Raw genomic sequence first — 23,400 nt, forward strand, 5'->3', positions numbered from 1 at the left:
TTTCTCAAAGTACTTTTATCATCTTAGATTCGTTTTTCTTCTTCTAAAAGCAGAAAGTCCGTTAACACCAAAAATGGTGTTAATGAATTCTTTACCCTCTCTACGATCTGGCTGCAACTCTACTTTGCAATTAGAGAAAGAGCTACGTAATAAAACAATTAATTGATTTGCTCATAAATTTTCTAATTGCTTGATTAATGTAATTAATTAATTGATTGCTTGATTAACCAATTATTCTATAAATTATTAACAAGTAAGAGATATAGTGAAACATGTTCTTTCAACTCTCCAAGGTTAAATTTGGAAACGGAATGGTTAAACAATTTCCCAAGGTACTTTTATCATCTTACATTCGTTTTTCTTCTTCTAAAAGCAGAAAGTCCGTTAACACCAAAAATGGTGCTAATGAATTCTTTACCCTCTCTACGATCTGGCTGCAACTCTACTTCGCAATTAGAGAAACAGCTACGTAATAAAATAATTAATTGATTTGCTCATAAATTTTCTCTTTGCTTGATTAATGTAATTAATTGATTGATTGCTTGATTAGCCAATTATTCTATAGATTATTAATAAGTAAGAGTATAGTGAAACAGGTTCTTTCAACGCCCCAAGGTTAAATTTGGAAACGGAATGGTTAAACAATTTCTCAAAGTACTTTTATCATCTTAGATTCGTTTTTCTTCTTCTAAAAGCAGAAAGTCCGTTAACACCAAAAATGGTGTTAATGAATTCTTTACCCTCTCTACGATCTGGCTGCAACTCTACTTTGCAATTAGAGAAACAGCTACGTAATAAAACAATTAATTGATTTGCTCTGGTTGTAACGATCTGGATGTAATCTGGACGATCTGGATGTAACTCTACTACTTAATTAGAGGAAGAGCTACTTAATAAAATGATTAATTGATTTGCTGATAAATTTTCTAATTGCTTGATTAATGTAATTAATTAATTGATTGCTTGATTAACCAGTTATTCTATAGATTATTAATAAGTAAAAGATATAGTGAAACAGGTTCTTTTAACGCCCCAAGGTTAAATTTGGAAACGGAATACAAAAACAATTTCCCTAGGTATGTTTGTAATAGTGTTTTAGTATTATTAAAATGATTGATTGATTGAGGTACATTTATCATCTTAGGTTCGTTTTTTTTCATTTTCTAAAAGCAGAAAGTCTGTTAACACTAAAAGTTAATTCTTAACCTTCCCTTCGATCTGGCTGCAACTCTAGTCTTTAATTAGGGCAAGAGTTAATCAAATAATTAATCGTTTTGCAGATTAATTGTCTAATTATATGATTAGTGTGACAGGTAATGCGCTTTGTAACAGGTAATGCGCTTAAGTGTGCCATAAGGAATTTGCGTTTTCGTTTGTTTTCAGGGCTATTGCCTTATTGTAAATAAAACGTTACTCTACTTGAAATTGATTGATTGCTTGATTAACTAATCTATATAAATAAAAATAAGTTGTCTGTGTGTGGATCTGTGGATCAGGTGACGTCATGTTTGTTCGCATATGACGTCTGAATTATTTCACACTAATACAAAAGAAGAAAAAAACTAAAAAAGGTAAAAACTACAAAAAAAACTAAAAAGAAAAAAAAACTAAAAAAGCTAAAAAACTAAAAAAAACTAAAAAAAGGTAAAAATCTAATAACTAAAAAAAACTGCAAAAAATAAAAAAAGGCAAAAACTACAAAAAAATAAAAACTAATAAAAAAACTAAAAAAGCTAAAAAACTAAAAAAACTAAAAAAAACTAAAAAAAGGTAAAAAACTAAAAAAAACTAAAAACTAAAAAAGAAAAAAACTAAAAAAAAGGAAAAAACTGAAAAATAAAAGAGAAAAAGAAAACTAAAAAAATATGAATAAATATATATAAAAATAAGTTGTTTGTGGGTTATGTCTGTCTGTCTGTCTGTCGAGTGACGTCGTGTTTGTCCGCATATGACGTCTGAATTATTTCACACTAATACAAAAGAAGAAAAAAACTAAAAAAGGTAAAAACTACAAAAAAAAACTAAAAAGAAAAAAAACTAAAAAAGCTAAAAAACTAAAAAAAACTAAAAAAAGGTAAAAAACTAAAAACTAAAAAAAACTGAAAAAACTAAAAAAAGGCAAAAACTAAAAAAAAACTAAAAACTAATAAAAAAACTTAAAAAGCTAAAAAACTAAAAAAACTAAAAAAACTAAAAAAGGTAAAAAACAAAAAAAAAACTAAAAACTAAAAAAGAAAAAACTAAAAAAAAGGAAAAAACTGAAAAATAAGAGAAAAAGAAAACTAAAAAAATATTAATAAATATAAAAAATATAAATATAAATATAATATAAATTAGCAATCAACAAAGCACCGAGACACAAATGACGACCGGGACAAAGGGAGTATAAATGACGACCAGGACATAAGTAAAAAAAAAAACTAAAAAAACTAAAAAAATGGTAAAAACTACAAAAAAACTAAAAACTAATAAAAAAACTAAAAAATCTAAAAATCTAAATAAACTAAAAAAGAAAAAAAAGAAAAAAGGAAAAAAATAAAGGAGAAAAACAAAACTAAAAAACGAATGTATATACAGACCGGGACACCGGGATACAAATGACGACCGGGACACAGGGAATATAAATGACGACCGGGACACAGGGACACAACTACAATGGGGACGCCGGGGGGCACAGGGGGATATAAATGACGACCGGGACACTTGGACACAAGGAATATAAATGACGCCCGGGACACTCAAAGAGAAATCACAGACTGGAACACCGGGACACAAATGACGACCGGGACACAGGGAATATAAATGACGACCGGGACACAGGGACATAACTACAAAGGGGACGCCGGGGTGCACAGGGGGATATATAAATGACGATGGCGACTCAGGGAATGGTCGATTAGCAATCACCATCAACAAAGCTCAAGGGCAATCATTAGAATCATGAGGTATAGATCTGAATACGGATTGTTTTCCCATGGACCATTATATGTTGCATGTTCAAGAGTCGGTAAACCTGACAATCTATTTATATGCACAGACAATGGGACAGCAAAGAATGTTGTATATTCGCAAGTTTTACGTAGTTAAAAACATATATATATATATATATATATATATATATATATATATATATATATATATATATATATATATATATATATATCTATCTATATTCACAGGTGGGACATAGGGACACAACTACAATGGCGCGTAACTAATATGGCGCGTAGCGACTTACGCGCGCGGGGGGGCTTGGGGGGGGGGCGCGAAGCGCCCCCACCAACTAGGTGTTGGGGTGGCGCGAAGCGCCACCCCAACAGCTAGTTATTCTATAAATTACTAATAAGTAAGAGATATAGTGAAACAGGTTCTTTCAAAGCTCCAAGGTTCAATTTGGAAACAGAATTGAAAAACAATTTACCGAGGTATATTTATCATCTTGGATTTGTTTTTCTTCTTCTTCTTCTAAAGCAGAAAGTTTGATCCATCAATTTCTCAAGATACATCTGCTAACCTTTTTAGGTTTGTTTTCCTTCTTCTTCTAAACGCTTATGGTCCAAAATCCCCAAATGTGGGTCCTTTGACCTCCTTTGTGATCTGACTATATCTCTACTTCTTGGTTAGGAAATTAGTTAATTCATCAAATAATTAATTTATAATCTAATAAATTGCCTAATGTGATTTATTAATTTAGTACTTGACTACCCAAGTAATGGATTAATTAGGGGATCTACTTATTAATAAGGGTATTCAACGAGACAAGACTGCTGACAAGCACTAAAACTCTTTAATAAATTAGCCGATTATATTAATCAAAATTTTTACTTTTAATTTATATAAACCTTAATATAGGCAAATGTATACAGTAACCATACGCGCAAAAACAACAGTTCTCTTTGAAAGACTTAAGAAACCAGTGAGGTACACAATGAAACAGCCTCTTTCAAAGCTCAGAGGTTCAGCTTGAAAATGGAATGAAAAAATATGTTCCCAGGTATATTTGTCAATTGTATCTTTTTGTGTTTTTTTTTCTCCTTCAGATAAAATATTAAGTCCGTTAATACCAAAATTGGGTTCTTTTTCCCTCTTTTACGATCTGACTGTTACTATGCTTCCTAATTCATGGATCTGCCATAAAAAAAAAAATAGTGCATTGTCATTTTATCGTCTACTCCTGCTCAGCGAAAGAAAAAAAAATGCAACGTCTTGCTGACGGTGTGTACAACAAACGGGACGTCATATCATATAACCATGGCCTGCAGAAATTCAAAATTCCTTGACTCGTAAATAAGAAGACCAACAGTTTCACTTTCCACTTTTATATATATATATATATATATATATATATATATATATATATATATATATATATATATATATATATATATATATATATATATGAAAACAAACAGACATTAAAACCAAAAACGACATTACTTTGTTAACTTGAGCCAAATCCTAAAATAGGGAAACGCAAAGGCCAAACTAAAAGTAGATTAAATAAAAAAAAAAACAAGTTTTTTAACTGAAAGTAAGGAGCGACATTAAGACTTAAAACGAACAGAAATTACTTCGTATATGAAAGGGGCTGTTTCCTCATCAACGTCCCGCTCTTTACGCTAAAGTTTGGCTCTTTCTCTCAACTCTACTTTTTAAAACAGTAAAAAACTAAAAAACTAAATAGTTGAAATTACTAAAAATACTTTAGCGTAAAGAGCGAAGTATTAGGAGGAGGTGAGCCCCTCATACGCGTAATAATTTCTGTTCGTTTTAAGTTTTAATGCTGCTCCTTGCTTCCAGTTGAAAAACTTTTTCATATTTATTTTTTCTTTGTGTTAATTAAATAATTCTAGAAAGTCCTGCGCTCGCTCCCTTCATGGAAATTTTCTTCCCAATTTCAAATTCCTCGATGGAAAGTTCCCCAAACATATCCCCCAACATATCCCCCTCTTCTCAACCCCTCCCCCAACCAAAAAATCCCCTGAAAACGTCTGTACACTTCCCAATAACCATTACTATATGTAAGCACTGGTCAAAGTTTGTAACTTGTAGCTCCTCCCACGGGGACTGTGGGGGAGTAAGTGGTCCCCAAAGACATAGTTATAAGGTTTTTAGACTACGCTGAGTAAAATGGCTATCTCAGAATTTTGATCCGTTGACTTTGGGAAAATAATTAGCGTGGGAGGGGGCCTAGGTGACCTCCAATTTTTTTAGTCACTTAAAAAAGGCATTAGAACTTTTCATTTCCGTTAGAATGAGCCCTCTCGCAACATTCTAGGACCACTGGATCGATACGATCACCCCTGGGGAAAAAAAAACAAACAAACAAACAAATAAACACGCATCCGTAATCTGCCTTCTGGCAAAAAATACAAAATTCCACATTTTTGTAGATAGGAGCTTGAAACTTCTACAATAGGGTTCTCTGATGCGCTGAATCTGATGGTGTGATTTTAAGATTCTATGACTTTTAAGGGGTGTTTCTCCCTATTTTCTAAAATAAGATTTTCTCAGGCTCGTAACTTTTGATGGGTAAGACTAAACTTGATGATACTCATATATTTAAAATCAGGATTAAAATGCAATTCTTTTGATGTAGCTATTGGTATGAAAATTTCGTTTTTTAGAGTTTTGGTTACTATTGAGCCGGGTCGCTCCTTACTACAGTTCGTTACCACGAACTGTTTGATATTCCCTGGCTTTAAACCACTGTCCTTCAACTACTCTGGGTAATTCCGAAACAACTGGGGGAAGTTTAAAATAAATAACATTTCGCTTAAAATAAATAACATTTCGCTGTTCTTAGTGAATTGTGATATCAAAGCGAATTTTATGGCGAATGAAGTAGGACATTATTTTGCATGATATTGTACTGACTTAGTCTACTACGCTCAATATCTATTGTATTCTTAATATTTCTTCATATATATTCACTACTAAATTAATATTTTTGACAGGTTAAGTTAAAGTAAAAATAAAAAGCGGTTCAAGAGGAAGGATATATTGCGGAATAGACTATCTCGCTGCAATAAAATTTTCAATTCTAATCAAGGAAAAAAGTCGTAAAAATAAAAAGTATAGTTGCGGGGTACCGACTTCCTGGCCTTTCACATACAAAGCGAACGCTTTACCACTGCTATGTATTGCCTTGCATGGTATGTGAAGAAAATACCTGCCCCCCCCCCAAAAAAAAAAAACTACCTAGCCTAAGTGCCTGAAAAAGCATACCGGAGGTGTTTGTGTGAGTTGTGAAATTCTTCTATTAATCCAGTGGTTGGCCGGGGGTTGGGGGGGGGGCTCCATTCCAGCTGCCACAAGACCGGGAATTGCGTGGAGGTCTTGTATTAGTGCCTCCAAATAAGCTAATAAAAAGAAGACGCTTTAAATTTATTAACTATAAGCTAAATATGATGGATTATTATAATTCATTTTATATTTCAATTAATTGTACTTATTATCATAATTATATGTTGTTCTATTTTTTTAATTTCCAGTCTGTTTTGTATTGTAGTTAATTACGAAATAGAAAATTATACCAAGATATGAGATAATATGATAAAACATTGGGTCGGCTATACAATTCATTTTTGTACCGCATGTATTTTTCCTGATTCCAGTGTGGCGATTATTTTCTCAAAGTGAGCGGAAACAGATCCGTTCAGCATTTTTTTTTTTTTTTTTTGGCTTTGCAAATATTTTCTATGTATACCCATTTGGATACAAAACAGTTAAATTGCTAGGTACTGTAGAGTGTTCGAAATATGTGGAAAAAATGGATGTACTCGCCACCAAATTCCGAGAGCGTTGCGATAAAATTGTTGATTTTCCTCTTGCGTGCATTCTTAACTAAATATATATCACTCGTGTTCGACCATGTCGAACACGTTTTATTCATGTTTTATATCATTCATGTTTTATTTTTTATTCGTGTTTTATTCCTTTTATTAACGTTAGTTCATGTTTTTTCTCTTTTTGTGTTGTTACGTGAGTGTTTTTTGCTTTTCTTTTTTCTTTCTTAATTAATTCCTCTATGATGCATTTTTTGTACAGAGGGTGTCAATAAATTATTATTATTAGATCATTTTATAAATGGGTCCGGCGTTAGCTAAATTTCAATGCTGATAGGGGCTTCATCCAGTCTTAACTTGTGTGTCTAAAATTTAGAGCTGGCCTCATTTTCATCAGTTTTGCATCATCTCGAAATTAAATAGAGTCAGAATCTTTATCAAAAATTACATTAAGAATTACTGATGATGGTTGTTGGAAGTTCTAGCACTAGGAAGGAGGTTGTCATTAATTTGTAGTTTTTTATTGAATTTTCTATTATTAAAGACATGTAGTAGTGGTACATTAATATGTATACATAAGATTATAATATGAAAAAATAAAATGGTATGTAGGTGTTTGTCCTAAAGTGACAAGTAAATCATCTACTCCTGTGTCAAGTTTTTTTAAACACCTTTGGAAACCTTTACTGGTGACATTTAAAGTAGGAGGCGATAGGACAGGGTTGCCACTCAGTGAAAAAAAGCTCTAAATTCTAGTGATTCTTAGGTGGATTTAGTGATTTTCTTCAGTAACCTGGTGATTTATAGGCTGATTTCGTGATTTTTTTGTTTAGGGAATATGAAAAATCTTTAGAAATAGTGATAATTACTAGGGCAGACAAATTGTTTAGGCAATATGAAAAACCTCTAGAAATAGTGATAAATTACTAGGGCAGGCAGACCTGTGCTAGGAGCTTCAGGAAATTTTAGTTATTCTTAGGTTGACGTAGTGATTTTCTTCAGTAACCTAGTGATTTATAGGCTGATTTAGTGATTTTTTTGGTTAGACAATATGAAAAATCTCTAGAAATAGTGATAAATTACTAGGGCAGGCAAATCTGTGCTAGGAGCATGCAAAAGCACACAATGTATTCTAATATAAATTACTGTCCATATAGGATCTACACCCCTGTTGATGAATTAGGTAAACTCACTTAAAATATCACAAAAGTAGACGTGGCAAATATATGAATAATAATGGTTGTCTGTGATTGTCATCATTAAAGTACCAGGGACAGTGAAAATGAAAAATGATCCTTTTAATTGATTTAGTGGAAACTTGCACAACCATTAAAAACTAAGAAAATATCAGGAATTCAATTTATAATAAAAAAAAGACTACCATATACACCTATGCAGATTATGTCTGTAGCTGCGCGCTAAATAAAAAAGGGCGAAAAATCAGCAAAAAATGAGCTGAAAGTATTTGGCACCAAACAGCTTAAGGTATAGCTTTTCTTTGAATTTTAAGAACGAAAATTGTTGTCAAATTTAATTATTTTGTTTTACGTATTTTTTTTCACGGTTCAACGCGGCAACACTGACGAACATTTGGCACAGAAATTATTTTGTATTCTTTTTTATGTCCTTGGTAATTTATAGATTAAGGAACTATAAAACGATATAATTAAATTGCAAATAGTTTAGAAACACTAGCGCTACTACTAACAACTCACTGCAGCATCAAGTCGCCTGAGGCCAACACATCTACGCATGCTCCTCTCTTTCCCAATTTGTACAAATTTTCCCTTTTCAAGCCCTCCCAAGAAGTGGGGGGGGGATAAAGAAATACGTAGACAGTGCATAAATAATGTGCTTCCTGATTGTCAATATTACAATTCTAGGTTGCGAGAGCTGGACCGTGATGAACTTTTTGAAAAGGCAAGAAATGAAATTCTAGATGAAATTGTTAGTGTTAGTCTAGTCTCAGCTAAGGAATGGGAAGAAGCCCTTATGAGGAAGCTATGGGACAGAGTTGCCACATACGTCTTCGAAACTATTTACCTGCCTGCCGCACAGACCTCTACAATAGGTAAAGTGGACTTCGTCGAAACTAGAAAGAAATTGTCTTTCCTGAAATGCCTTAGCTTCAATGTTGATATGATATTCCAAAATTAATTCTTACCGGTGTAGTCCATTGACTATAAACCTTTCTGGTGTCGATCTAAAAAAAAAAATATTAAAAAAAATCTTAGATTATATTAGAAACCTAAATAAAACATGTCATAATATAGATAGGCTATATCTAAAATAGATGAATTATGTTAAAAGTAATTGAATGAATAGTAATTGAACGTTAAAATATTTTCATATTTTCCCGAAACGCATCGGATAAAAATTTGGAGTTGGCCATTTGTTGTCAAAAAGAGCTCAATCGATGGGAAATCGAAAGGGTTAGCGCACTTTTTAAATGTCAAAAGTGACTGGAGGGCAACTAACCCCCCTCCCATGCCCACCATTTCACCAAACACATCTAATCAAAGTTTTGAGATAGCTATTTTGTTAAACGTTATTGAAAGGTCCGAAAATTGTGTCTTTATAGATGACAAGCCCCTCACAGCCCTCAGGGAAGGTTATGAGCTATGTCCTAGGGGCTTGCCAGGTATATATAGACAGGGTGATTGTAAAAACTCCAAAATGGGCTCATTGGATTGAAAATCAGATGTTTTAATGCCCTTTTTAAGATTCAGAGTGGTTGGAGGGTGGGTAACCCCTCCCCCATACCTCATATTTTCTCAACATGCGTGTGATAGAAATTTTGAGATGTCCATCTGTTGTCGTAGAAACTTCAACAAGAGCTCATTTGATTGGAAATTGAAAGGGCTAGTGCTCTTCTAAAAAGTCGAAAGTGATTGGAGGGCATTTAATCCCCCTCCCATTTCCCCAAACACATCCAATAAAATTTTTGAGATAGTCATTTTGTTCAACGTAGTTGAAAGGTCTGGAATTTATGTCTTTGAGGATGACAACCCCCCCCTCCTACATCCCTCAGGGCAATGCCCTGGGGGCATATAAGTTATATATCTTTAACGACCCACATACCTTCTCAAGACCAGAAAATAATTTGCACTTTATTTTTAAAAAAATGGTTGTTGATCGTCAGTTTAGTATACCTATACTGATAAAATATTCCTTAAAGTCTTAATAAAAAAATTTATTTGTTAAAGTTTAAAAAGTTAAAACATTTTAAACTTATTTCGTTTATTTAAATCAAACAATAAATAACCGATTCAAACTCAAACGAGCATATATATATATATATATATATATATATATATATATATATATATATATATATATATATATATATATATATATATATATATATATATATATATATATATATATATATATATATATATATAAATATATGTATATATATAGTGTATGTATAAAAGCTTAAACTCTAATTGTGTTTTTTGCTGAATTTTAGTCGAGGCAATTGTCCAGTCAGTGATATCGTGTAAATGGGCATTTAATAAGCATTTTGAAGGATAACCGCAAACAATTTATTTTATAAATTTGTCAAAATGACTGTGAAGCTAGCTGAGGATAATTGCTTTATATTGTCTATTTCCTCATTTTGAAGAAGGTTACGCCCCTTTGAATATTTGTATAGAACTTACATTCACTAATTCGAAATCGGGCTAATTTTATTCGTTTAGGCAATTTGAAATTTATTTTTTCCTGCAACTTAAACTTAGCGAATTAATAGCTTTTTTTAGCGAACTTAGCGACTTAATATGAACTAACAAAGATTTTTCTTTATATACTGCTGATAGCAGCCAAACGCAAATGTGAGATCAAACCTCGCATTTGCGTTTAGATTAATCGTATTCATGCTTTTCCTTGAAGCCACTTTTTAGATACTTTCGAATTGTACAAGAATTATTTTGAAGCAGTTTCGTCTCAGGAATTATTTACGTCTTTAGTTTAGCCGCAGGAGATTAGAGGCATAGCAATTACTTATTTTAGGTATAGCTTTGCTTTGAATTTTAAGTACGAAAACGCTGTCAAATTTAAATAGTTGGTTTTACGTATTTATTTTCACGGTTCTACGCGGCAACACTGACGAAAAAAAATCTAATCTTGGTGTCTGAAATTATACGATCTCTAAATGTTTTTGAATCCTCTTGAGACATCTAAGCATTAATATGCCTCCTTGAAAAAGCTTCCTTTTTTTAGGGACCTTCAATACAACCATTGACATCAGATTAAGACAATGGGCTGAGCAGCAATTGGCTACTAGAAGTGTTGAAGTTGGCTGGGACGTTTTACAAGAACAATTTCAGAAATTTATAGAAGAGTCTAAAAAGTCAAAAGATCATGATAGCATTTTTGATAACCTAAAGAGTGCTGTTGCCCAAGAAGCTACCAAGAGACATAACTGGGAAGAAAAGGTATTTTTTTGCTCCGCCATTGTTGTATTTTCTTCTAGATGTTGCATGTTTATGGTATATATTGCATAAATGAAATTGCCCACGGTTTGTTTTGGATACCCGACTGACTGATCGTATCGCAACAGTAAGTTGTATAATAAAGTGGCTCAATCTCGCTATCTAAGGCTATAATGAGAGATAGGTTGACATGGCTAGGACACGTTTTGTGGATAAAGGACAGATTGCCCATGATCGCCCCTTGTCGGGCAACTGTCTAGGGGCAAACGAAAAGCAGGTCGCCCGAAACGGGGTGGGAGGCTGTCGTAAGGAAGTTTTAAAGGAAATGGGAACTTCGTGGAAGAGTTTTAGGAGAGAGGCTTTGAATAGATTGGGATCGAGAAGGAGTTAGTGTAGCTGTGGTGGCCTAACGTGGCTTGGTGCTGCAGTGAGTTGTTAATAGTACTAGTGTTGTTGTATTTTTATATTTAGGATGGGTAATAACTTATAGATTACTATTTTTATTATTATTATGGATGGACTCATAAAACCAAGTCGAGGCTAAGGAGACAAAGGGGTGATTATCACCAATATGGTTTAGGACACACCATGTGATTTCAGTTTTGGATTAACTGATTTTGTTTCATTTTAATAAGATATTTTAAGATATAAGATAATAAGATAAGATAATAATATAAGATAATAAATCAGTATCAGTTCAGAGTTCAAAGTGTCAACATCTAAATTGGATATTGCATGGACATTATTAATTCAGTAAGTTTTATGTGAAGAAACTCAAAATTTCGCAATAGGGATTATAGTGACGCATAATCCCTACTATACTTATTGACCTACATAAAGGATTCTATTGCATTATAAGCTTAATGGAGTGCTAAAGGCGATTTTTTTTTTTTTTTTTTTTTTTTTTTTTTTTGGCCTTGCTTATTTAACCCCAGACCTAAGGAGTGAGAAATGTCAATATTTATTTGTCCTGGTTGTGGTCGATCTTGTGGCAAGGGGATTACCCTGCAGTGCACAAAATGTCTCGAGATGTTTCACCCACAGTGTGCAGGCATTTCCCCAATTGAGCGTAAAGAAAAACCGAATTGGATTTGCTTAATCTGTTCAAATAACGATGAAGTACATGAATCTTGCATCTCTAATAATAATCCCTGTATATCCCCGATAATCAGCAGTCAAAAATCCATTCCCGCTAATACTAATTCTGTAGCTGAAAATTCATGCAGTCGAAGCGTGGACCTGTCAATCCGGTCTATTTCAAGACCAAATAAACATTCCACTGAGATAATTGCAAGTGACAATATATCTGACGTTACAAGCCAGCCAGTCAATGCATGCGATTTTGATAAGACTTTTGTGTCAGAGACAGGAATTTCGCATGTCGTAGTTAATTCGATATTATTCTTCGCTCTTGATTCGCTGAAAGCAGGAATAAGTGTTGATGAAATATCTAACGCAATGGCAGGATTCTATCGTTTAGAAGAGTTGAATGTAGCAAAAACGCTGCTCGCATGTCTGTGTCGTAAAGCTGGTAGATTGCAAGAAAGGAGAGGAAAAACAGCTGAAAAGACTACTGCCTCGGACATAATGCGTGTTATCATAGAACTTGATTCGAAACAGTTCATATGGCCTGTAATCGTCCCACGGAGCTTTAATGAATGTCCAGTATTAAAGCCTGACATCAGCGTCCGGCTTGATAAACTTGTTTATGACTATTCCCGAAAGCTTGAATCAACACTTTCTTCTATTGAGCGTATCGAATCTAATTTAGAGAAAAAAATAACGCCTGGCAATGATCTTGATCTCAATCCCCCCACTGTGCCCCACCATGAATGGCCGCCTCTCCCACTAAAGACTGTCCCATTAGAGACCATAGTGATAAAAAACCCACCCACTCTCCTACTGAAGGATCCTGTCTGCCGCAAGAAAGAATTTGATAAGACAGGGTGTGCAAATATTCGTTATGTTAAAGCAACTAAGGATAGTTTTATGGTATCGGTACCATGTCAAGATGCATCGAAGCTCAGTTGTGATCTAAAGGTTAATTTTCCTGAAAGCATAATAACTTCCAAGCCTCGGCGATTTTTTGGAATTATCAGGAGTGTGGACATTGATTTTGATGTTAGTGCCTACGCATTGGACTTTCCGGGTATAATCGAGTTTAACCGGCTAGGAAAATCGCAAACTGTAAGAGTTATTTTTCAAACAGAAGAATACCTGCATTTTTACATCAAACATGGCATCAAATTCGGTTATGAGATTTTCCGAGTGGAACGTGATCGTATTCAGCCTAGGCGTTGTTTTAAATGTCAAAGTTTTAACCATGTTCAAAATCAGTGTAAATCTGAATGTTTCAAATGTGCCCGATGTAGCGGTAATCACATTTCGACTAAAGACTCCCCATGTCAAGCGCCAGTTAAATGCGCCAGTTGTGGCTCGAATGATCATCCAGTTTACAGCTTTAGGTGTCCGATTTTAAAGAAGTTTTGTAAATGAATGTATTACTTTGTATTACGTCCTTTAATTCAAATGGTGTGTTAGGGAAATTACCTGTACTTCATAGTTTTTTGAATGAAAAATCATCGTTATTATGTCTTCAGGAACACCACCTCCTTGATCATTCGTTGAATCTGCTTTCTAGTCTGTCCACTGAGCATGACATTTTTGCTGTTCCCGCTACACCGACTGGTGGACGTCCCTCCGGTGGTTTAGCTACTATTTTACCCAAGTCTCTTAATGCAGCTATTCTAGCAATTGATACAAATTTTTTAGCTTGTAGTTTTTCAAATGTAGTTTTAATTAATTGTTATTTTCCGACTGATTACCATGATGATATTTCTTTTGATGCGTTTACTCAATGCTGTTTTAATCTTAGTCGTTTTGTCTCTAGTTTACAGTCAAATTTGCGGACTTATATTTTAGGTGATTTTAACTGTGATCCAAATATAGCAAATGAAAGGGGTACAATTTTATCTTCTTGTCTTCCTAATTTTTCTGTTTTACCGAAGTCCCAGGATTTTACTTATATTCATTGGAGTGGTAGTACAACTAATATTGACCATGTTTTTTCTTCTAACCCAAGTGATCCTTTGCCTGTGGTTACTGTAATCGAAGATTTCCCCGTTAGTGACCACATGCCGCTTCAGTTCCTTATACCCCCTTTGGCTTCTCGTCCTTCCCCAGTTCGTTTTTCTGGTAATAAGCTTCCTAAATTTTTTGATCGGGTTGATTGGAATCCAAATTTTAGACCGCTTTACCAAGAAAGAGTTGGGACTTTAATTGATAAAGTCTATATCCCTGATAGTTTGGATTCAATGGATAGTAATCCCTCTTTGACTATTAGTTGTCTTTATTTTGAATTAATCCATTGCTTAAAGTATGGTGCTGCGGCAGTTTTTCCTACTAATAGGATAAGATTGGGCGCGCAGAAACCTTTTTGGAGCCTCAATCCTTTTTCGGTAAATTCTAATAAGGCGGCTAAACAAGCGTATTGGGAATGGCGGGCCCTCGGTAAGCCAAGAGACTCGCATCCAGTTTTTTTGCTAATGAAAAAGAGAAAGGCTGAATTCCAAGCAGAGCTCCGTCGTCATAATAACCTGATCATAGAAGAAGCTTCTTCAAACATTGATAACGACAAGGACAAAAATCTCCTTTGGAATGTTCTCCGAGGCAATAGGCGGATTAACATGCCTGATACTAATTCCACACCGTCGCTAAAAGAGTGGGAAAATTATTTTTCTAAGTTGTCGACTTCGTACGATTCCAACAGTGTTGTGTTGCAATTAGATGAAAGGTTGAAGAATTTTTCAACTGATTACAGGATTTCTGAGGATATGTTACGTGGAGCAATCAAAACGTTAAAGGCGCAGTCGGCTAAGGATCATGATGGCTTATTTTCTAATCACCTCAAACTTGCTCCTTCTTCTTTTCTTATTACTCTACTGGCATTTTTCAACCTTTTACTTACTACTGGTTTAGTACCATCGTCATTCTATATTGGCATAGTTACGCCTATTCCTAAGAGCGGGAAAAAAGACTTGTCATCTTGTAGCTCCTGGAGGCCAATTACTAGGGGTTCTATGATTGGGAAAGTGTTTGAGTTGTGTTTGAAGGATCTTCTTGAAATTCTTGACACTGGTTCTAATCAAGTTGGTTTCAAGAGAGGTTTGGGATGTGACCATGCCCATGCATCTTTCAGCAAAGTTATTGAAGAAGCGAGAATCTCTGGTCAACCGCTATACGCCCTCCTGATTGATATCAAAGGGGCCTTTGATAACATTTCTCATGCATCCGCTCTGCTCACTTTAATCCATGCTGGATTGCCCCTAGCTGTCATACGAGTCCTTCGCTCTTGGTATTCTGGTTTAAAGATCCGTATCTGTCCGAGTTCGTCTTCATCTCAGTCCAAATTAATTCAAGTGGGTAGAGGAATTAGACAAGGAGGAATTATTTCTCCTTATATATTCAATTCTTGTTTAGCTACTGCCCTTAATTCTCTTTCCTGCTCGTTTGTTTCATTATCTCAAAATCTGTCTTACATTGCATATGCTGATGATATTATCCTTCTAAGCCGGTCCAAGTCTAGTCTTGTTTCTAATTTTAATATTTTAATTAATTGTTTAAAAGGTTTGGGCCTTTCTATCAGTTTTGAAAAATGTCAATTTTTTGTTGTAAATTGTTTAGAGGATAATGTCAGGGCGACTCTAGATTGCGGCAATGGTGTTATTTTTCAGTCGTCGCCAATAGTCACTTATTTGGGATTACCTTATGCTGCTTCGAAAAGAGATTTCAAACCAGTCCTGGTTCAGCATGTTCAGATGAAACTACGCAAGGCATTTGGTCTTTTAATTCGTTTTCGGGGTCTTTACCGTCGGGACGTCCTTGGTCGTATGTATAGCGCTGTTGCTCTGCCTCACGTATTGTTCCCGTCCCTCCTCTTCCGAAATTTCAGACCTTCTGATCTTTCGCCCATTAAAGTTGCTTATTTTAAATATTGTAAATTTTTACTTGGTTTCCCCCTTTCTTTTAGTAACACTGAGATTGTTTTAAAGCTTAATCTAAAGGATCCTGTAGTCTGTATAAAGAAAAAATATAAAACATTTGAAGATAGGGCGAAAATTAGCCTTTTAGGCCACAATTTATTTCCGTTTTTTAGTAACAGTTCTGGCTCTTCATGATTTATAGGCTAATCGATTTAGCAAGTGTTTTTTTTTTTTTTTTTTTTTTTTTTTTTTTTTTTTTTTTTTTTTTTTTTTTTTTTTTTTTTTTTTTTTTTTTTAAGTGTTCGATCAATATTTGATACGTTTTGATTGTAAGTGTTATCAGTTGTTTTTTCTTTATATTATATTGTAGCGTACTCCTCATTTTTTGAGGGAAATAAAGAAAATAAATAAATAAATAAATAATAATAATATAATAATATAAAATATAATAATATAATAATAATAATAAAATATAATAATAATATAATAATAAGATAAGATAATAAGATATATATAAGATAATAAGATATTTTTAATAAGATATTTAATTTTAAGATAATTTTGAAATCTGCACTACAGTGTATAGCTTCATTCTACTTAAATGGAATGATATAATGGGACGGAATAGATATAATGATAGAATGATATAAAATGATAGGATGAGTAATGATATAATGGGAAACAGAGGAAGAAATGAATAGACGAGTACTACTACTACTACTAAGACCCCAACGCAGCACCAAGCTGGGTGAGACCAACACAGTTACGCACGCCCCTCCTCAATCCCAATATATTCAAAGTCACCCTTTTTCACCCTCCCAGTTCCCATTTCCTTTAAATCTTTCTTTATGACATCCTCCCACCCCAAACGAGGACGGCCTGCTTTCCGTTTAGCCTTAGACGGTGTGTCGAAAAGGACAATCTTCGGCAATCTGCTATCCTTCATCGGCAAAACGTGCACTAGCCATCTCAACCTTTCTTTCAATGTAGCCAAAGAAAGTGGGATTAAACCACATTTTCCGTACAGCCTACTGTTTGATATACTTTCAGTAAGCCAGGTTCCCAGAACGACCCATAGGCAATTTATCTGAAAAACATCTAGTAAATCTTCATCCGCTTTTCGCAGCGCCCTTGCTTCAGAGTCATATTTGACCACTGTCATCGCTGTACCCTCCAATGTTTTAATCTTGGTTTACAGAATTATCTTCCTATTCTTCCAAGCTTTTTTAGCTGTTAGAAGACACCCTGAACCTTGGCTATTCTACTTTTAACATCTTCACTACTCCCACCGTCTTTACTAATAATACTACCAAGGTGAGTGAAGCTGCCCCCCCTTATCCATCTTTTCGTTACCCAACGTCACCTCTTCATCAACACTTATTCCTAGCCTTAGTGACTTAGTCTTCTTAACATTAATTTTCAAACCTATTCTAGCCCCCTGAACTCGGAAAACCTCTAAAAGTTCATTGATTTTGCTTTCACTCTCATCTAGGATGCTTAAATCCTCAGCATAATCTAAATCCAGGAGGGGTTTTCCTCCCCAATTGATTCAGTGGTCTCCCATTGTCTTTCCTGTTCTCCTTAAGATAAATTCCATTAAAATGAGCCATATAAAGGAGATAGAACACAACCTTGCTTAACTCCTAATTTAATGCAAAACCACCTGCTAACCTCATGTCCTACCTTAACCGCAGCAGTATTATTATCATAGATAGCACTAATCACTTTAATGTATTTGTCTGGTATACCATATAAGGATAAGACCTTTGCTAAAGCTCTTCTATCAACAGATTTTAACGCTTACTCATAATCTATAAAACTCAGGACCTAAGGTGTTTGATATCTCAGGTACTTTTCAATTATTAACCTAAAGAGTGAATGCTTGGTCTCGCATCCTCTACCTGATCTAAAACTGTTCATCTCTTAAAACTTTGTCTATAACATCCTTCAGTCTAGAAAGTATCATATTACTAAGTAATTTGCTACCTAGAGAGACCTGAATAATGCCTCGGTAATTATGACACGCGCCATTATCACCTTTCTTATACAGCTGTTTAATTAATGTTCTCCAAAAATCGTTAGGTACTTACCCTTTTTCCAAAATCATATTCATAATCTTCAGTTACTTATTTTTAACCGCACAACCACCATGTTTAAGAAATTCATTTACCACACTATCACCACCTGGAGCCTTATTATTTTTTAATCCTTTTAGTACTGTCGCTAATTCTTCTTCACCAAACAAATCTTCCTTCACGTCCAAGGTTTCACAAACTTTTTCATTTTCCTCTATATCTTTTCCTATAACTGTATTTCGGTTTAGCACATTCTCAAAATGTTCCGCCCATCTGTGTTTAACTCTTTCCTTATCAATAATTGTGACCCCGTTCCTATCTTTAACTGGGGCAAGTCTGGATCAAATATTTCCTCTATATTTATTAACATGCCAGCACAATATTTTACTATTATGCTGTGTAGTTGCATCTTCCAGATCCTCGGCAATTTTACCCATGACCTCCGCTTCACACCTCCTTAGTTCATATTTTAATGCTTACTCCACTTCCTTTACATTAATTTTGTTTTCGTATGACCTATCGCTCAGATAATTCTTGTGCAAACCCCTTCTGCTCTCTGTTAGACATACATTTTATTCCCTAATATTCATAGCTGCAGTCCTAACTTTCTTACCCAAGACACCATCAGCAACTTCACAAACTGTTTTTCTAAAATTATTCCAACCATCTTCCACATTGTCAAATTTTAAACTCTCAAGTTTAGTATTCAACTGTTCCTGGAAAGTTTTCTCGAATTCTCATCCTGGAGCTTACCAACATCATAACTTGCCGGGAGATAGTTACCCTTCCGTGAGTCCCAGACACTACTAGATTGTGATCTTTACTTTTAACAACAATAACAGGACTCCTATATACCCAATCATCTTGTAATGATCCTGCCAGTCATCGGCCTACTATAACATAGTCAATAAGGTTTGCTGTCTTACGATCACGTGAATATTTTATGGGCTATTTTATGACCAAACACCGTATTGGTTGTAACTAGATTGATATACCTACAAAGTTGCAAAAGTCTATACCCATTACCGTTTTCTTTTCCTACACTAGGATACCATCTATCCTTATTTCTACTAACCCGGACGTTAAAATCTCCTAGCAAAAACACCTGGGACCCTGTCTATCTGCCCCTCCAAATGTAAGTAAAATTCATCTCAGTCAGTAGTATCTCCATCAGTGGGCTCAACAGGGGCATATACTACTATAACTGATACCCTTAAATTTTTAGTCATAAAATCAGTAATTAGTATTCTATTATTAAGACCTTCCCAGCCTAAACAAGACTTACCAGCTTCCTTATTTATCATGAGCCCTACTCCCTGTCTATCTACTTCATCTTTCCTGCCCGAGTAAACAGATTCTATATCACCTCGTTTCATGCTTCCTACCCCTAGGATATGAGTTTCTGAAACTCCTAATAAATCCAGTTCGGATTTTCTGAGTTCGTCAGTCAAAATGTCGATACGATAGTCATTTTTTAACGTCATGATATCCCAAGTTCCAATTTTCATACTCTTTAAATCACTGAAATTATTTTGGCCTAAGGAAAAGCATTGATCTTGGATACCAGTGATGGACGGGGATCAACATGTCTTCTCAAGTCTACACCAAAACGCTTAAGCCGGCTTGGAACCGGACAGTAAGAAGTCCCTGGGACCTGCAGTATGAATGGAAGTTTTGTGCAGTCCTGGGCCTATCTTGGTCACAACATGGTTTTCAGCACTTGACGATGGTCTTCTATCAACAAGAGTCGAAATACTGCACAGGCAGTCGCCCGTCAAAACAGAAAACGCCCGTCAAAACAGACCAAGCCCAGAAGAATTATCCATTAATCAGATTCCCGTACGGATGCTCTGTCGTTTACTAGGCTATAATTTCCTCGAGGGACTCCACTCCTGAAGTGGGGAGTCGACCGCAAGGTCCTAAGTCTTGCAGGTACCCCGAAAGGGTCAAGCTAGCCCTTTGCAGAGGCCGTTCCTCATAAATCAGGATCTTACGTCCTCCCGCAGCTGTCCTCCTATAGAGGATCCTCCCACGACGGTGTTTTGCGTCACCATGTAATTTAACCCATTACTGGGAAAAGTTTTTTAACTCATGAGACGTGTGGACATACCGGTCGGCCCTGTTGAGTGTAAGTTTGAGGGACCTTCTTCCTCCTCCTCTTGTATTTATAGCCCCGGGCGAGGGTGCCCCAGTTTCTATTATAGTCGTAATAAAACACTATGGTTTGACTGACATGAAGATTATTATCTGGCCGTTTCATATACTACCAGAACGGAGAATCCATCACCTATTGATCCTAAAACTCTTTCTTTTTGCGGTCAAATTGTTCAATTCGACTATCGTTCAGCTTGGAACTGAATTCAAGTAAAAAAAAAATTATCAATTTTACACAACTATCAATTAACACAATTATCAATTGTGTTTTGTAATTGTATATTTAATAAATAAGCTATTGTGAAACCGTGTTCTTAAATTAGGCGTATTAGCAATACTTTTTGGTTTGATTAAGTTTTTTAATTAATCACAAGAATAATCAATTAATAACCATTAATCGTTATTAATTTTTGTTGATTTTTTTCATAAAAATTCTCAATCTTATATATCGATCTTTCTATATATGCATTGCTTTTATTTTCTTTTCCGTCCTCTCAGTAAGTAATTGGCTATATAAATTTTGATATAAATGTTGAATAATTTAGTGCGACCAACAATCGTCTGACCACAAGTCTATAAGTCTATAGCGTTGTAGCAAAGCTGAGGGTATTAAAATGAATATAGCCAATCGACGAATTCAAAAAAACGGAAAAAAGGGAAATATAGGAATTAATGGGATAAGTCCTAAAAATCCTGACGGCTCAAGGGCGCTAGCCGAAGCCTCCTCTTCCCTGCTTGCATACCTAAAGAATTAATATTTTCGGTCTTAAGTGGATGGCTCTGAACCAAAGTCCATCACTATCCTTATGATAGCGTACGAACTCCCTTAGCTGACTGTCGCTGTTAATGGATATCATGTATTTTTAGAATTTTTGAACGAATGTCAAAATTTACCAGCCAAAGTACAGATGTGAATTTAGTATATAAATAACAGGAAAATAGACTGTCGCATATCTAGAAAGGCCCCACGGATTCCATCTACCCCTTTTCCTTGAAAGCCAACTACTACCGTGTACTCGTTGGGCCTAAGGGGCGCTCAAAATATTGGAGGGCTACTGCACCCTCACTAATTGACACCAATGTTGGAAACTTGTGATATGGTTTTGAGAATATACTAAGTGCCGGGGTTATTTTTTATTTTGCATTTTTTTTTTTTTTTTAATTTATTAATTAATCAGTTAATTCAATAATTTTGTTTTTTTTTAAAGAAGATACAAAAATAGGTATTTTCAATATGTAAAGGGGGAGGGTGACTTTCGATTTATTAAATCAAGTTAGGAAAAAAAGTCTTCAAAACCTAGTTGGTGCTACTTTAAGGGTTATAGAAATATTGTCGGGAAACAAATTATCATCGTTAGAGTGATAATACTGAGAATTTGACTCTTTCATACCCGAGTTGGCACCGTGTGGGTTTGAAATTAGCTTGCTAAATTTGTTACCTAAGCAATAGTATCTGAAATTTGGAATGCCAATTGTTGATATCGGTGTTCGGGTAAATTAACCATGGATGTTGGAACCCAAAAAATGTTTCCAGAGCTTCCACAATTTGGAACCAAATTTTAACAAAAACTTAAAGCGGAAAAATCATGTAATTTATGTATATTCTAAGGAGCATATGGAATTCCTTAGGAAGCTTTTCTCGTTGTCCCTGTTTTATTTGCTCGATTTCCTAGGGTACTGGAATTACCGACTTGATATTCCAACTTATGCTACCTTTAGATCCTAAAATTAGCAATCTACCACTTCTATTTCGATTCCAAAGAGCAGGTAAATGATAACTGGTCTTAAGGGAACCTTGTTAAAAGAGCAATTTTTTTTTTATGGGTTTTAAACCTTATTTACGTTTTCTTTTTATTGCTGTTTACGCTTACTTTGCAAATATCCGACGTATTACTTCAGATTATCTTTCAACCCCCCCCCCCCCCCCCCAAATAAATCCCCATACCGAGACTTCCAGCTCCCTATCCACAAAATTTTCGCCCGTTAATTTCTAATAATTTCAAATGCGCATATATGTCCGAGTGCTCGCTTTTTGAAGTTTATTAATCTGTAGTTGGTATACTAGGTATTCTAGGTATACTAGGATCCCAAGATGAAACACAAAATTTCGGCTTGATTTGAACTTCTGCTAAAATTTGTGCTCAGGTCTTTTTGAGCTTTTTGATCACGGTGTTGAAATAAAGGAACCCAAAATTGAAACACAATAAGAACAAATTTCGTAAAATGGTGTTTAAATCTCTTCAAGGTTAACGGCTTTTGAAGTTATTGATTCAAAATATAAAGCTAATATTGGAACAAGATTCCTCTATTTTCTAGTTCCGTCTCTTTTTTTCTTTTTTAATCTCGTTATTTCTCCCTGTTTTTATACTATTTAATTTTTGTCTAGTTTTTGGCCTTCCAGGGACAAGTCCGAAATGTTTGTTTGACTCGCAAAAACATACAAAAATGGATATAAAATAAATGTTTTATGTTTTTTGTTAGTTTTTTTGTGTACCCCCCCCCCCGCAAAAAATTCATTTTTGTTCCATTTTAGGCCTCCCAAGTTCTACACGTTATTCAGGTAGTATCTTAGACGATGGATCGATTCAATATCTCCCTCGCCCTCTGGGAGTGAATTTACATAATGTTAGGTGAACACACAAAAATTAAATCCTACCCTCCCTCTGTCTGACGTAATAAAATTTAAAGAAAATTCCGCTATATTTCGTTGTTATAAACAAATTTTTGACACACCTTAGGGGAAATGGACCAATATTATAGGAACTTAAGACCAGTTTAAGTTCATTTTACGTGCTTTGTTTCATATTTTAGTGTATATATTTTTGTGTTTTACTTGTGTTTTATTTTTGGGTCTCCCAAGTTCTACGTTTTACTCAGGTAATACCTTAGACGATGGATCGATCCAACATCCCCCTCACTCCCTTGGAGTTTATTTACATCATTTTAGGTGAATAACCAAAAAAAA

The 23,400-nt window shown here is 34.7% G+C and overlaps 1 protein-coding gene across 1 annotated transcript in view; it reads left to right on the top strand.

Annotated features, from left to right (window-relative positions):
* The window catches only part of LOC136039169 (dynamin-like GTPase OPA1, mitochondrial), a gene marked incomplete in the record, with an annotated part of 327,166 nt that overhangs the window by 139,096 nt on the left and 164,670 nt on the right, over positions 1-23,400 (top strand). The window contains 2 exon segments of the mRNA XM_065722682.1: positions 8,672-8,859; positions 11,013-11,227. Coding sequence (XP_065578754.1) covers positions 8,672-8,859; positions 11,013-11,227 — 403 coding nt within the window.

The sequence above is a fragment of the Artemia franciscana genome, chromosome 19 (assembly GCF_032884065.1).
Source record: "Artemia franciscana chromosome 19, ASM3288406v1, whole genome shotgun sequence".
NCBI lineage: Eukaryota > Metazoa > Arthropoda > Branchiopoda > Anostraca > Artemiidae > Artemia > Artemia franciscana.